This window comes from Chamaea fasciata, unplaced genomic scaffold, assembly GCF_029207755.1.
Source record: "Chamaea fasciata isolate MVZ Bird 193981 ecotype frontalis unplaced genomic scaffold, bChaFas1.0.hap1 SCAF_3, whole genome shotgun sequence".
Lineage (NCBI taxonomy): Eukaryota > Metazoa > Chordata > Aves > Passeriformes > Sylviidae > Chamaea > Chamaea fasciata.
In genome coordinates this window covers 11196295-11212211 of record NW_027094088.1, presented here as the reverse complement: position 1 = coordinate 11212211, position 15917 = coordinate 11196295, and the positions used below count along the sequence as shown (strand labels likewise).

Below are 15917 nucleotides of genomic sequence, written 5' to 3'. Positions count from 1 at the left end.
GGCCGGGTTGCTGAGGGCCGGGATGTTGGAGGACCGGGATTTTGCAGGATTGGCATGCTGCGGGGCCGGTACTGATCGTCTCTTTGGCATTGAACTGCCCTGTCCTGGTCGGGCTCAGCCTCGCGGGACGAGGCGGACGCTGTACCGGCCGCATCGCTCCTCCGGACAAAAGTCTGTTTGGATTTGTTTTCGTTTTTTGAAGCATCTTTAGCAGCCTAAAAGCCGCAAGGTGGGCGAGGGAATCACTGCTCTGCCGCAACCCGCTCCAAGCTGGGGCTGCACCCATCCAGTCCCGGTCGGGCTCGGTGCTGGTCCCCGTTACAGCCCGGCAGAGCCACCCAGCCCCGCCTCGCCTCTCTCTTGGCCCTTCTCCCTCCTCCTCCGATTTTTTAGGGGGTTTCTTCCGGTGTTAATCCTTTCCCCTGCCCTGCCTGGGCCGTCGGCTCATCACCCAAGGGCTGGCCCCGAAGTTTTGCTCTCCCTCCGGTTCGCAGGGCCCCCAGCTCGGGAAGGGGGCACCGGGGGGGACACCGGTACCCAAATCTCAGCAGCACTGAGGAGTAGAAAAGAGCGCTCACAGACGGAAAATAGGAAAACACAAATTCTCCTCGCTCCGGTTTTTCGCTGGCGGGATGAAGCCGACTGGCCCCACAAATAAAAAGCCGGTTTTGCCCTAATAAAGAAACCCGGCGCACGGAGTGGGGTGCGTGGGATCCCGCTCGGCCGGGCCACCCCGCGGGGACCCGGCCGGCCCCAGGCAGGGCGGGGCTGGGCCGGGGGATGCGAGCCGCGGCTGCGACGAGAAGTCGCACAGAACCTTTCCGTCGTTGTTATCGGTTATTTCTCTACTGCTTTTCCTAGAAACGCAGCTTTAAAAAAAAAAAATAGAATTCGTATTAAATGGCGGGGAGGCCGGGGCGGGGGGCGCACAAGGGGCCCCTCTCCGGGCGGGGAGGATTTCAGCGTCCGCGGGGCTTTTTCCTACGCCCGGGAATGGTAGAGGCGACCCCCAAATCGGAGAGTGCGAACGGAGCACCCCGGCCGCGGCTCACGGCAGCGACAACGACATCGACAAGGTGTAAAAACATCCCCGCTAGCAGCTGTCGGGGCCGCAAATCGCGCTCGAAGGGCAGGGCCGGAGCTCTCCTTTTGGGGTGCCGCGCGAGGAGGCCGCACCCCCATTCCTCAGAAAAATTACAGGAGCAGCGGGAGGGGGGTTTATTCTTTATTTTTTTCTCTCTTTTTTTTTTTTTTTTTTTTAATTCTGACGATCTCCCCGCCCTCCCCTTTTCCTCTTTATTTTAGTTGTAGGTAGACAGGACCACTCTGAATGGCGCAAAAAATTTCTGTAAACAATGACGCACAAAAAACACCACCCCTCCCTTACCCCCCGCCTCCCCCCGAAATGAAACCAAACCCCTCCAAAAAATGAAGGGGGAAAGAAACGGCAGAGGGAACAAAACCGATAATAATAATAATAATAGCAATAATTATTATAATAGCAATAATAATAATAATAATAATAATAATAATAGCGTTTCCCTAGCCATTCCTCCCCCACAGTTTCGATTTTTTCTTTCTTTTTTTTTTTTAATTTTTGGAGCATCAGTCTGTCTCCTTCTCACTCTCTCTCTCGTTCTGTGCCTGTTATTTCTGTGTTTTCCTCTGTTTTCGGGGCGTGTGGGGGCGCGTGTGCGGGGTCCTCAGCCCTCACCAAGTCCATTGCTGCGCCTGTACCAAGTGGTGCGCTGTGGGGTACTGGGGGCTGCCGGCCGCGCTGTACTGCGCGTTGTACTGCATGTGCTGCTGCAGCGACTGTGCGCTGTACGCCGAGAACGGGATGCCCGTCTGGAACGTCGCGGCTGCCAAGTCCTGAGCTTTGAGCGTGTGGCAGGGCTTGCCGTCCCTGACTAGCACTGGCACGGCCACCCGCCGCGGCGAGGGAAGAGGAGTCACTTCCATACCTTTCTCGGCCCGCGCTCGCTTCATCTTGTAGCGGTGGTTCTGGAACCAGATCTTCACCTGCGTGGGAGTGAGGCGGATGAGGCTGGCCAGGTGCTCCCGCTCCGGCGCCGACAGGTACCGCTGCTGTCGGAACCGCCGCTCCAGCTCGTAGGTCTGCGCCTTGGAGAAAAGCACCCTCCTCTTCCTTTTCTTGCCCGCGTCCCCGCCGCCCGCCGCTTCCTTCTCGTTGTCGGGAGACTCGTCGGCCGACGGTTCCGGGGACTTGGTCGAGGGGTCCTGGCCGCCGCCGCCGGCCGCCAGTCCGTGCACTGCGGACAAGCAGTTCCCGGTCAGTTCCGGGGACGGGCCGGGGGGAAGCCCCTCCACCACCCCCTGCATTCCTCCCGCCGCGCCCCGCATCCCTCCTGCCGCGCCCCTCATCCCTCATGCTGCCCGGCCGTAGCGGGATGGAGGCCAGCCGTGGGGAGAGGCAAATCCTCCATCCATCCAACTCCCAGATAAGAGCGGCGCTGCCCCGTCCCCGGCCGGGACGAGCCGCAAGTCGCCCTGCACACTGCATCCATCCCCCATGGCCCTCAATGGCCCCCGGTCCACTCCGCCCCGTTGCCCCGGCACTCACGGGAGTACTGGATGCCCTCGGCGCTCGCCAGCCAGCGTGTGTAGGGATTATCGCTGTTATCATAGAACGGGCTCTTCAAGGGCAGCGTCGGAACAGCGTCCAAGGGGGTTTGTCCCAAAACTCCCGCTTTCCTGGGCGGCTCGGGCGCCTCGCTCTCCTCCTCGCCGCCCTCCGCCGAGCCTTCCTCATCGTTGGTGTCGGGGAGATCCAAAATGTCCTTCACCGAGAAGCCCGTCTTTGTGTTGGTCAGAGACATGTTCCGGCCAAATTCCGCCTGGGAAAGTTGGAGCCGCAGCTTGGCCGAGTCGCAGGGTCACGGCTGGGCACGCACACCCGAGCGGCGACAGCGACACTGCGCAGGGACACGGGGAAGGAGGGGAGGGGGGGGGGGGGGTGTCACGGCACGCGTAGAGAAAGAAAAAAAAAGAATAATAATATGGATTTATAGAAAAATAAGCGGCGGGAGTTGTGCGGGAGAAGCGGACGTGGCGACAGGTCTCTGCGGTGGTGGTTTTTCTGCCACGGGGGAAAATTCCGAGAGCGGGAACAGCAGCTGGTTTCGGGAATAGTTTGTAACTCCAGGGAAAAGGGGGGAAGAGACGCCAAAAAAAAAAAAAAAAAAAAAAAAAAAAAAAAAAAAAAAAAAAAGAAGAGAGAGAGAGAGAGGGAGAGAGAGAGAGTGAGAGAAGATCACTGGATCTTGTTCAGCCGCGCCGAGCCCGCGCCTGCCGCTGGAAAATCCCGAGCCATTGCTGGAGCGAGGAGTCCATATAAGGCTGGTCCCCACACATGAACCTGCCGAGAGGAGGGAGAAAAAAAACCTACATTAAACCCGGGAAAGGTTGGCCACGTGTGGGCGGGTCTTGGAAGTCAAGTGGATGAAGACAGTGTTTGCAGATGTGAAATTGCGGGTTTTGGGCCAGCTCCGAGCTTCCACCATTGGTGATGAGTGGTATAACGTGTCAGTTAATTACCGGCGCGGGGAGGGCCCTCGGCGCGGGGTGGGGGGAGCGGGCGGCGGCGCCGGGGGGGAGGGGAGGGGGCGAGGGAAGGAGGGAGGGAGAGAGCGAAGGAAGGAGGGGGCGACTTCCCAGCTTTTTTTAAGGGCACTATTTACATACAAAGAGCTCCTAGTAGCCCGACGCTCCGGACGCTCCAAAGTGTGTTTTCCACCCTCAGTTTCCTCTGAGTGGGGGAGAAAAAAAAAATTGCGAGGGGGGCTGCTTCCAGAGCCGCTCAGCCTGCGCGCCCCGCGCTGCCAGCCCCGCGCGGGACCGAGGCGGCTCAGATGGCAAGCGCCCAACTTATCTAACCCGCCTAGGTCAATATTTTGGTTGGGGCTTAGGGATGAGCGCTGGAAATTAAACAGCGAGTAATTGATTCTAGTTTGCTCCGAAATCAGGCGAACTGGCAAAACGCGATCGTCAAGCGCAACCCGGCGAGATCCGGGTGGTGATTATTGGGGAGGGGGGGATTGTGTGCTTATTTGAAGAGGTCTCATTGATTTTACCACCTTCTTACAGGGGAATGAATCCAGCCCGTTGGGATCATTCGATGGGCTGCAGCCCGGTGGACACATGCAAGACTGATTTTTTTTTCTCTTTTCCATCTTTTCTTTTTTCTTTTTTTTTTTTTTTTTTTTTTTTTTTTTTTTTTTTCAGGACCTGGGGAAGGAGGGAGAGGGGCAAAGAAGATGTTCCTTCCCAGTGGAAGGTCGGCACCCCAGGTGTCACCATGCTCGCAGAGCCGCGCTCGGCTCCGGCCCCGCGGAGCACGCAGCGTTCCCGGCCCTGGGGGTTCGCCCTGCCCGGCGCCGGGTACAGAGATACCCCGCCCTCCTCCCCCCCCCCCCCCCCCATCACAACCTCTCTCCATCTGCCACCAACTTTTATTTTCATTTCGTTTCTTCCTTCCTCCTGTTCTCTGCACCCGCCGAGGAGCCTCGGGCATGCGTACCCTCACGGGGCAGGGCTCGCATCATCTTCCCTCTTTCCTTCCTTCCCTCCTTCCCTCCTTCCTTCCCTCCTTCCCCTTTCATCTCCTTCCCTTTCCCATTCCTTTTCCCTTTCTCTTGTTTTCCATCCCTTTGCTTTCCCCGAGCCCTGCCCGGGCCAGGCCAGAGCGTGGAGGCCATGGAGATGTGTGGAGCGATGCGGGGCACGGGGTTTGGACAAACTGGGAAGGGGCTTCCCCCTCCGCCCCTTATTTCTGGGCAGGAAAATTGTCCGAGGGGGGGGAAGGAGTCGCAACGCCGCCGGCCGCTCCGGGGAGACGCCGACTCAGCTTTCCTCTTCCGCGCCCATCAATGGATTCGCACCTTCCCCTCCTCGCCCTCGCGGTTCCCCCGACTTTTCCTGTCCCAGCCCCCAGCCTCCAGCCCCCAGCCTGCCTCCCATAAAGTATGTGATGTGGCTGACAATGCCCAGGGATCTTTTTTTTCTTAAGCGAGCCCCTGCGCGCATCCTGGGTGGTCGGCCCCGCGCAAACACAAATACAACCCGACGGCTAAGCTGGGGACAATGTCCGCAATGTAGACAAATGTCCGGCTCCTGTTGGAACCCTTTGTCTCGGCGCAGTTTTTGCATTTATTTCAGTGGCGAAATAATACGTGATTGACGCCCTCTTTCAGCGCGCCCTAACTGTTGGGAATAAATCTGAGGTTGTTCCTAGTTGTCATGGTATTCAACCGCACTCAATGGCTATCTCTTCATCCATTGCGGAGTCCTCCTCGATATCGAGGGAGCCCCTTCGGGCCAGGGCCTGCCTGCTCCTCTGCCCCGCGCCCGCACCGAGACCGCCAATTCCCACCGAATCTTGGGGTTACCGATGGATTTAGGCGGCCCCGCGGCTCGGACAGACTTTAATTTCGCCGAGAGGAAAAAGGAGCATGGAGAACGATGATAATCGCGGTAGCGGCGGGACGGAGAACCTCGACAGAAGCCATGCCTGGGGAGGGAAGGGCAGAACATCCCTGGAGCAGCTAACGTGGGCCGGGTTCCGTGGGTCTGTCAGCGTTTAGTAGTAATAATACCAATACCAATAATAATACCAACACCATTCATCATCATCATCATCACAATGATGATGATAAACACTCCCACACCCGAACCTGCAGCCACCGGCAGTGTCCCGCAGAGCCCTAGAGGCGTGGGGCCCGGGAGTCGCGCCCCCCTCCCAAGGTGCGAACCTCACTGCGCACAGCGGGGACGGCCCGGAACACTATGACGTCACCAGCGGGGATGTGACGTCAGAGTCGTGCGGGCCCTTTGACGTCAGGAGGGGTCGCGAGGCCGGAACGCTGCCCCGCACTGGGGTTGCCCTGCGTGGCGCGAAAACCCGGCAGCAGCGCCACGGCTGTAGCGGCAGAGCCGAGGGGGCTTCCCCCGGAGGTCTCGGTGCCGTATCCCCCCACCAACACCCGCGGGACGCCCACCCCTCGCTCCCCGGCTCGTCCCAAGCGTGGCAGGGATGCTCCAGCCTGGGACAGGCGGTGACAAGGCCGGGGCGGCTCTCCAGCCCCAGCCCCCGGCGGCCGCGGCGCTTGTGGCGGGGATGAATGGCGGCCCTCGGGAGAAGAGGCTCTGCCCACGGGGACCGGTTCACGGGGGGCTCCCTGCCCCCGCCCCTCGCCACTGGGGTTAAAGCTGATTTTTCTAATCTCTAGGTTGGGGAAGGGACAGTCCGTTGGGGATGGGATCGGGAATGAGGCCTCCTGAGCCACTGCTCGCAGTCACGCGTGGGCCCGGCTGCCGCCGATGCCGGGCTCTCGCCACGACACGGGCGGCCCGTGGGGCTGCTTCTAAGTGGTTTCCCCGCCTTTCTCCTCCCGGCCGAGGGTCCCTCTCCCAGCACGGCTCCGGGGCTCGCCCTCTGCTCTGAGCCAGCGGCGCCCCAACTCCATTCACTTCGCCGAGCGGGATCCTACGCACGTATCACATATAATACAGAGTGGTATCACCGAGTATAATAATATATATTATAGGGAGAAATGTAGGAAAGGGTGTTGGGCAAGAGCCTGCCGCCCTCCCTCCCTTCCCTGCCTGCACCAAGCCCGTCTCCATTCCCATTCCCGCTCCGCGGCTCCGGGAGCGGCCGACAAGTGGATCAATTTATTGTTTGATGGAGCCAAAGATGCGAGATATTGTTTTTCCTTCCCTCTAGCCCGCAAATAAACAAACGGAGCGGAGGGCTGCACCTTGCCGCTCTGCCCGGATTAGCGGAGCCCACACAAAGCCTTTGTTAAGGGACAGGTTGATTTTATCTCCTAGAATGAGATCCACTTGGAATGAATGGGGAAAGGGAAGAGCAGCCCGTGTCCTGATAATTGTCGTGAGGACCTTCACCTCGGGAACATTCCTGTAAGTAACACCCTCTTTGTTTTAAAGTGTGGCGGAGGAAAGCAAAGCCGCCACAAGAAAGGGAACAGCTGTCCCTGGCCGTAAAAATATAAAACCAAAATTAAATTATCAGAGTAAAAACGATCCCAGCGAAATAAGCCGCCCGCCCCCGAGAGCTGCACATGGAGGGCGTGAAACCGCATTCTCTAGCGCTGGAGAGGAGATTCTGTTGCCGATGCTCAGCAGCGGCTTCGGCTCAGAGGGGACCTGCCACTCCAGGCCGTGGGCACGGACCCCACGCCAAGGGATTTCCTCGCACACCGACAGCCCGGCCAGGGAGGGAGAGAGACAGAGAAAAAAAAAAAATCTTATTTCCTAAAATCAAGGGGAACCGGAGCCTCCTGAAATCTCCGGTGCTAACAGGAACTTAATTGTAACGGAGTTTCTGCGGGGTGAAATTCCAGGGTCGTTTTCTGGATGGAAAAAATGGCATTAGCAAAGGCGTTAAGGATGTTTTGGGGGAAAGAAAAGAAAAGAAAAAAAAAAAGAAAAAATATGGGGGGGGGGCGGGGGGGGGGGGAGATCGCCCCGCAAGTAGGAAGGGAGTCAGCAGAAGCATTTCCTATGAAAGCTCCAGGGAAAGCCCCCGCCGCCCCCCAAAAATCCCGGCGCCGGCCTGCCATTCTCCAATAGACAATTAATTCTCCTCCAGGACATAGGAATCTAAATGAGCTTCCCTATTCTCACGATTGCTCTATCTCCTTCCCCCCGAAGCTTCAAAGGCGGAGAAATCCTTCCAATTCCCCGATATTTCTTATAAATCTGTAAATGTGGATCTGCCCCGCAGCCGAGCTCCCGAGGTGGCGAATTGTCATAGAAATTGGGATTTTCCCCCCCGGTCCCTGGGGGCCGGCGGGGTTATGGCAGAGCCGGAGGGCACATGTTAGGGCTTTGATAAACGCACTTTAATGAGATTTTGGAAATTATTGCCCATAGTGATGGAGGCAGTGGGGTACGGGCACAAAACCGGGAGCCCGCCGCCCCCCAACCCATATTTTGTCTTATTTAATTTCCCCCTTGCGCTCGGGGGGAGCTCTAAGCCCGGCCAGGGGCTCCCCTTCCTTTTTCCAGTCTATTCTAAACCGGCTTATTCGCCAGACACAGGGGGGTGTCCCGTCCCGCTCCCCCGCCCCCCCCCCCGGAGCCCCCCGGCTCTGCCCGTCCCCCTGTCTAATGATTAAACGTGTCCCAACGAGATTAAGCTTTGTCAAAAATGATTTTTTTCTCCTCGGTCAGGAAATGCCGGCCCGCTGGCCCCGGGGCGAAGGCAGCGCGGCAAGATTTACTCTCTTATCTGAATTCACTTCGCAGTCTGCGGAGGGCTCCGCGTCCGGGTCACCGCCGGCTGCATGTCGCTAGTGGGGGTGCGGGGAGCCTCCGAGGCAGCCCCCGGGGCCCGCATGCCCCGCGCGGTGTTGCGGATGAACCAGGGCTGGTTGGAGACGGGTCCACACGGGTAGGCTTGGCTCCAAAACCGGAGCCGAGCCGGGGGCACAAGCGTGGCATGGGCAGGGAAGGGAAGAGGTGAAGGAGGAGGGGGCACCGCCGGGGCCGGGGCCAGTCCCGGTCATTCCCGGTCCTCTGGCGGACTCTGCCGTCGCAGCCGAGAAGTGTCCAGCGGCCGGGGCAGGGGGGAGAGTCCTGTGTTCCCCTGCCCCGCTCTGCCCCGGCCCCGCGCCCGGCCGTGGCCGTGGCCGTGGCCGTGTCGCAGCCGCGCCGTCGGGGCCGGGGCCGCTCTCCCTCAGCGCTCAGCACCAGCTCCTACCTGCACGAACCCCCCCGCCCCCCAAAACCCTTTCCCACCTGCGGCTCCCGCCGCCGGTGACCCCTCTGTCCGCGGGGCTCACCCGGCCGGGGACTCCAGCCTGGGGTCCTCCCGCTGCCTGCCGGGGCTCACCTGTGCGGGTCCCGGCGCCGGGGGAGCCCCTCGTCGCCCCCCGGCACTCACCTGGGCGGGGGTCCCTCGGCTGCGGTGTTCCTCCCGCTGTCCCCCTGGGAGTCACCTGGGCAGGGGTCCCTGCGCTCGAGGGTCCCCTCGCCCCCTCGCGGGGCTCACCTGGCGGGGGGTCCCGAGGCGGGGGGTCCCTAGGAGGGGGGGCTCCGCCGGCGGCCCCCCGCCTCCCGCATTGTCACCGCTGTGTGCCGAGGCCGCTCCTCGTCCCTCCGGCCTCACATATCCGTCGCTGCTCGCTGCCCTCCCCGGCGCCTGCCGCCGAGCGGAACACCGGCCATATGCTCCGCGGCCATAAATTGAGAAGGAGCACAAACACGCCGGTTCCTGGGTGGCTCTTTTAAGGCTGAGCCGGCCCCTCTCTCCCCCCGGGGGGCAGAGCCCTCCCCCCGGCCCCCCTTCCCCAGAGGAGCCGCTGGCTGCGGCCCCCGCCGGCGCCCCCGCCCACAGCCCCGCTGCTGTGCACCCCCCTCCCGGGCCGGCCCGGCCGCCCGCTGGCCGTGCCCGGATGGCTCGGTAGCCAGGGCGCCGCGCAGCCAAAAAGCCAGATGTGGCACGTTATTGATGTGGGGAGGCTCGTTTACATTAGATATGCAGCTGATCCGGCCGCTGATAGCGCCGGGGCGCAGGAGATCAGAGCTGCGCTGCCACGGCCGCCTCCGGCCACTGCCCCCCCATCTGCCCACCTTTCTGGGGTCCTTTTTGGGTTCTAACAATTTTTTAAAATTTTTTTTCCAGTTATTTGTAAGGCAGGCGAAGAAAAGGCGATGGAGTCAGTGAAGGAGGGTGGTGCTGCCCGACTTCCCTGAAGGATGAAGAGTGGTCATGGAATGCTGGAACATCCTCAGTTAAGGCTCATCAAATCCATCTCCTGGACAACTCCAAAAAACACCCCACATGCCCCAGAATGTTTTCCAAACATCCTGAGCCTGGTGCCGTGGCCACTTCCCAGTGGTCCTCAGTTGCAGGAGGCTCCTGCCAATGTTACCATCCCACTGGGATTTCAGAGAGGAGGGAGAGCTCCCAGGGCCACATGGGCTTCCTGGCCATCCCATGTCCCTTCCAAAAACTTCGTGGGTGACACGCAAACGAGGGCACCACCGCTGGCTGCAGGGGGCAGAGGGAAGGCGACAGAACCCCTTCTCCATCTCACCTGACCTCGATCCTCCCCAGCGCCTGCTCTGTTCCTGGAAAGACCTTGGAGTCCTATGTGAAAGTCCCAGGGGCCAGGGTAGATATGGCTCAGTGAAATTCCCCGGTCACAGGCAGCTCCAGCAGAGCTGCCCGCAGATAAAGTGATTGATCCCCACCCCGATCAATAAAGATCTTGTTCCACGCAATTAATGACTTTGCCAAGCTTGTTTTGTTTGGATAAAGTGTCCGGATTGCTGAGTGAGGAAGTGAAACTGGGGGAGAAAATAATCCTCTAATTTTATGTCATCCACATAAAAATACCAATCAAACGATGGTGATTTGCAGACATGTTTATTTGCATAAAGAGTCTTCATTTGCATAAATCTGCAGAGTCTTTGCATTCACAGCAGGAAATTCAGGGTGGATGTCCAGGACATGTCTCACTCCATCCCCAGGGAGTGCTGCACAGAGGGGTTGAAGTTCTCTAAGTTTGACTGTAAACCAGCTCCAGCTCCTGTCTCCCCTCATCCAGGAAGGAGGGAAAGTTCAGGAAAAGGCAAGGGAACAAGGACAGCATTTGGGCCCCCACAGGTGTTCCTTGGGAGAGCTGTCCCAGACTGTGCTGTAAAACTGGGCTGTGCTGCAAAACAGTTCCTATTTTTTAAAATCAAAACTCCCTATTTCATTATTAAACCCATTTTTATTCATTATTTTTACTTTGAGGGTGCTTCGGCACCCAGTGTGTGTGGATCTCACCATGCCCCAGAACTGCTGGAACCAAACCAGCAGGCCTGGGGACAGGACACTGAAGTGGGTTTCATTTAGCCTTGGAAATTTAGTCCTTTTTGCTCCTCTAACATCCCATGTGGAATCTCCTGGAGGGGTTGGTGTGAAGGTGGGAGGTCTGGACTCCAGTCTGGGGAGGTTGGGATGGGCTCCACCTCATGACGGGGTGGTTATTCCCAAGTATTTGCAGTCACTCAACTCCTTTTGTGCAGAGTCCGCTGGCACCTCTTTGTGTTCCACGACTGGGAGCAGCCTGGGAGCTCTGGGCTTGGAATGCCCAGGTGGGGTGAAACACCCCCAAAATTCCCTGGCTGAAGGGATGTATTTCCACTTGTTATCCACAACCCTTTCCCAAATGTGAAGGAATCCAGAATGCCCCAAGTGCAGAACTTGTGAAGGCAGCACTGGGACAGGGCAGGGAAGAGCAGGAATTGAGGAGCCCGGATTGAGTCCTTTATTCCAGCCTGGTTTGCAGAAGAAATTAAAAAGATGTCCAATCCACCAGAGCAGGGAATGTGAGGGAGAAAATGGGAGCAGGCTGAGGGGCTGGGGGTGCACCCCAATGCCCCCACACCCTGCTTTAAGATCTGTGTGTGTTTGGGGAGCCTGAGTCCTGTCCCTGCCCCGGGCTGGGTGCACACCTGGGGATGACAGATGGCCACGGGCTGTCCCTGGGCTGAGCACACAGCACAATCTGCTGCAGCTTGCTCTAGCTCCTGCTCCCAGCACCTGGAACAAGGCAGGGAAGGAGGAAGCCTGGGCAAAGGGACACAGGGATTGCCCCATCCAGACAGGTTTTGATTGGAAGCAGGGACCCACTCTTCAGTTTCAAAAATATAGAATAAAATTTCATTTTATTTCACATTATTCTGCTTTTTCCTGGGCGTTGCCCTGGGTCAGAGCAGGAGCAGGTGCTAGCGGGAGCTGGTGGGGACACAGCAGCCCCAGGTCAGGACACCAGCTCAGACAGCAGCACTTGCCCATGAGAGGCTGTGTGGGCTGTGGAGGTCCTATGACAACAGCAATTTTGGGGACACCATGGGGACACTGCGGACTTGACCTTGTCTCACCTGCCTGGCAGAGCAGGGGACATTTCCCAGTGTTTCCACGTCGAGGTCCATGTTCCTGGGGAAGCAGAGGGAGCAGGAGGATGTCCCAGTGGCACCAATGACATTCCCACTTGGACTGTTTTTCTCCTCCCCTCTTCCCTGTCTCCACAGCCAGCCTTGGCCCTGCCATGCACATCCAACATTTTGGATAGAATTTGCCACTGCAGCACTGAGCTCAGAACCCCTCAGAAAGTTGCTCTCAATGGATTTAACTCCCAGCACCCTGCCATGGAAAGCATCTACTCCAACTCCCCCATGCCCACCCACACTTATGGACGACAACTTTTGCCCGGGACACTTCACCCAAGTCCACAAATCCTGCAGGTGAAACAGATTTCCTGGTGAGAAAATCCAAAGAGGGTAGGAAAAAAAAAAAAAAAAAAAAAAAAGGCAAGCCAAGTGACAGTGATGCCATAAACCCTGGGAGCGACGCAGAGCCACCGGTGAGGCGCAGATAAGGAGCGCTCTTGTCATATCACGGGCACCCCATCAATCATGCATCCATCTCCCAGCACCCGGACTTTGGGAGTGGTGGGAATGCGCGGTGGGATCACTGTCAGCTGGATCAGCCAGGCAGCTGTTGGGAATACTGTGCCCAAGTGGACACTGCAGTAGTGGCATCAACCCTGGCCGGTGGCTTCCTAGGAAGGGAGTGGGCAGGGTTGGAGCCAATGTTGTCCTCAGTGGAGACAGGGCCATAGGGAAGGATTCAAATGGATATTAGGGAAAGGTTTTTCATCCAGAGGATGGTCAGGCACTCCCCAGGACTCCCCAGGGAATGGTCATCGCTCCAATCCAACTCAGGGATGCTCTGTTATGATATCTGTGCATCCAGACCCCCATTGTTGGGATGTCTGTGCAGGAGTTGGAATGGATGATGCTGGTGGGTCCTTCCAGCCCAGGATATTCCTTGATTCTCTCATAGTCTGGGAGATCAGGGTGCTGCTTGGCTCATTTTCCATCTGGACTTGCCCATCACTAATGGCTTCCGCATGGAAAGCCTTGTTGGGAGCATTGGCTGCCGACTCTTCCCCAGAATTCCCTGTGTGCCACAGCAGATCCCAGTGGGAGCAGGTCAGTAGTGCCATGGGCTCCAAGGACACTCCTGGAAAACCCTGCCACATTCCAAGTGACAGCGTGGCAGAGATGCTTCAGGGGCTCTTCAAAGCTGGGCTGGGAGGGGCTCATTCCCAGGTTCTTCCACTTCTGTGGGAATGGCTGATAGGAAAAGTGAAACCCCAATGGAACAGTGGAAGAGGAACAGCTCTTGTGGGGTGGGAGGATGGATAAAATCTGTCCTTGGGGTCTCTGTGCCTTGGAGCCCAACCCTGAGGGAAATTCCTGCCATAGCTATTCAGCCAGGAAAAGGAGAATGCAAGGAGGAGGAGGAGGAGGAGGAGGAGGAGGAGGAGGAGGAGGAGGAAAACAACCACATCTGCTTCTGAGGAATGGGGACGAAACATGGATTCCTGCAGGACATCTGGGGAAGGCACAGGGAGCCAGGGAGCTCTGAGCAGGACTTGGCTCACTCAGGATGACCTGGGAGTGAATTCCCTCACCCCTGGTCACCTCCCTGCCCACCCCTGCCTCACCCTGAGGGGCTCAGGAGCCCTGTCTGGGCTCAGCTCAGGCTTGGTGTCTCCCCTGGCAGCTGTTGACGAGCAGAAGGTGAGGAAGAGCTGGCAGAGCTGGGATTACACATTAACCGGGACAGCGGCTGCTCTTTCCTTCTGTCCAGGAACCATCCCCAGCCCTGGGTTGCCCTGGCTAATGTGTAATCCCAGCCCTCGCTGCTCCTTCCCACCAGGATGTCCCAGTAGCTAGGCTGGCTCGGAGAGATGTGGTGTGCAAGAAAGACTATTTGATGAACTTGGGTTTTATGGATAAATGTTTTTCCAGCACCGCTGAACGCTTCCTTGTGGGCACGGAGTGGCCCAAGGGACAAAAGCATCCAGCCCAACTTGTACAGAAACTGTTTTCCTGCTAAAATCTACTTGTTTTCCTTGGAATGGCAGGAACTGGGCTGCTGGAGTTGGTGCTGCTCCCTCAGGATGCTCAGGTCAAGGTGTTGGGTGGTTGTTGCTCATGCCCACACAGCTACTGTTGGGCACAGCCCTGCCACAGGAATAACTAAAAAATACCTGGATGGGTTCTTCCTTCAGCGCAAGTTGGGATTTTGGGGCTGTGGAGGTGCCTTTAGGGATGTGCACCCTTTTTTTACCTGGTCAGATTTGAATTTCTGGGACTCAAGCCCAGGGAGAAGCAGAAGTCAGAGGGGTGACGGTATGAGTGGGTATGGGATCCTGCAGTTCTAGCAAGAAAAATATGCTCATTTTGGCTGCTTTTTTCTCTCCCTCCTTTTTTCCCTTAATAAATTTAGTATTTATGTTGGATAATGCTCATCAAGGATTTGTTTCCTCCTCTTGCCTCCACTAAGCAAACTCTTTTGCCCAGGAGATAGCACTGCATACTTCATTTGTTGCAACAGTAGGTCACATTCCTACTAATCAGGATGCCAAATGCTGCCTCTAATCCAAAGTTTTCCATCAAAGAGAAGGGCCTGAATCAAGTAATGAATATCAGGGGGGTTCTGCTCTTCAAAGGCAGAAAAAAAGTTGATTCTTTTTGAGATAAAATCTTGCTGGTTGAAAAAAAAGATAATTGGAAGTAAAGCTAAAAGATTTCCTTATCACCAAATAATATTCACAGCAATAGCAAGGCCTGGTTTCCTCCCCCCTGGCAGGCTGGGGGCTCACAAAACCCCGATTTGAGTGAGAGAGGAGAAATTGTCTGGATTTGGGATTTTCCAGGAATCTGGGGGCCTTGGAAATGCTCCTAGCTGGGTGTGTGGAGGGACTGCTTCTTGGCTTTGCTGAGAGGGGAGTGGCATTGGCAAACCTGGCTCCATCCCCAGGGATTCACTGTAAATTTGGGGGAAAACTGGGAATTGCACCAGTCTTCAACTGCTGTGCAGGCAGAGCAAAGCAGCAGGGAGGCCTTAAAAATGAGGAAAATACGTGGAAAAGAAGGGAAAATAGAACCACCGGCATTCTGAGCTATACAAGGGGTGCCCCATCGCTGGGAGTGTCCCAGGCCAGGTTGGATGGGGTTTGGAGGAACGTCGGACAGTGGAAGGTGCCCCCTTGGCAGGTGGTGGCACTGGATGAGGTTTAAAGGCCTTTCCAATGCAAACCATTCTGGGATGATTCCATGAATTCCTCCCCAGTCCAAGCTTTTCCAGGGAGCAGGGATGCAGGTGAGCTGATGCAGCCCCTGGCCGGGGATTAGCTGGGTGCTGAATACCTGACCTGTGCTGCTCTGAGAGTAATTACTGGGCTGTGCTGGAGGCAGGAGATTCCTGGGCATTTCCTCACTGTGCTGAACTCATTTGGGATTTTTTTTCCTCTCAGGTAACTCAAAGATGGTGGAAGGAAACCGAAGGAGCTTGGAGTCCCTTTTGTACTCTGCCTCTGTAATCTTAGGGTTGATTTGAATGTTCTCCTCGCAGTCATTTCCCGAGCCTCTCTCCCTTTTCATGTCCAGCATCTCATGTTGAATAACTCCTCGGGCTCTGTAATTTCGGGATCAACCACAACGCTGACAATGGAGAACAAATTACACAGGGAGGGGAGCCCGCAGTCCTAGCTTTATTCTGCTGCGTGTGTGCATCCCTAATCCAAATTAACACCAAGATCAACTTTCTCCCGGGCTGCTTGGGCTCAGGTTTGCACAAAAGGCAGAGGTTCGGCCACATTAAATAACTGAGAGCACCCCAGGGCTCTGGAACCATGGAAAACACACGGCTGCAGCAGGGAGAGCAGAGGCTCTTTGGGAAAGAGGGATATTGGGGAAGCAGGAAAAGGGATTGGAGTTTCTAAAATCAGGCTTTTTGGTTCCCATTTCTCTAGCTCCCATCAGGATGGAGCTGCTGGATGCTTCCACTGGGAGTGGAGGGA

The 15917-nt window shown here is 57.0% G+C and overlaps 1 protein-coding gene across 1 annotated transcript; it reads right to left on the bottom strand.

The window, feature by feature from the left end:
* Window positions 1-1405: 1405 nt before the first annotated feature.
* On the bottom strand, window positions 1406-3569 carry NKX2-2 (NK2 homeobox 2). The gene is made up of 3 exons (XM_066177998.1): window positions 3410-3569; window positions 2585-2858; window positions 1406-2273 (listed from the first exon to the last, which is right to left on the bottom strand). The coding sequence occupies exons 2-3, from the start codon at window positions 2838-2840 to the stop codon at window positions 1711-1713; spliced, it is 819 nt and encodes a 272-aa protein (XP_066034095.1). The 5' UTR covers window positions 2841-2858; window positions 3410-3569; the 3' UTR covers window positions 1406-1710.
* Window positions 3570-15917: the final 12348 nt, after the last annotated feature.

Bases quoted from the DNA above. Each gene is read 5' to 3' on its own strand.
- NKX2-2 (XM_066177998.1), bottom strand. From the start codon at position 2,840: ATGTCTCTGACCAACACAAAGACGGGCTTCTCGGTGAAGGACATTTTG. The intron at 2,274-2,584 runs GTGAGTGCCGGG...GCTTGTCCGCAG, and splicing joins CGAGGGCATCCAGTACTCCC to TGCACGGACTGGCGGCCGGC.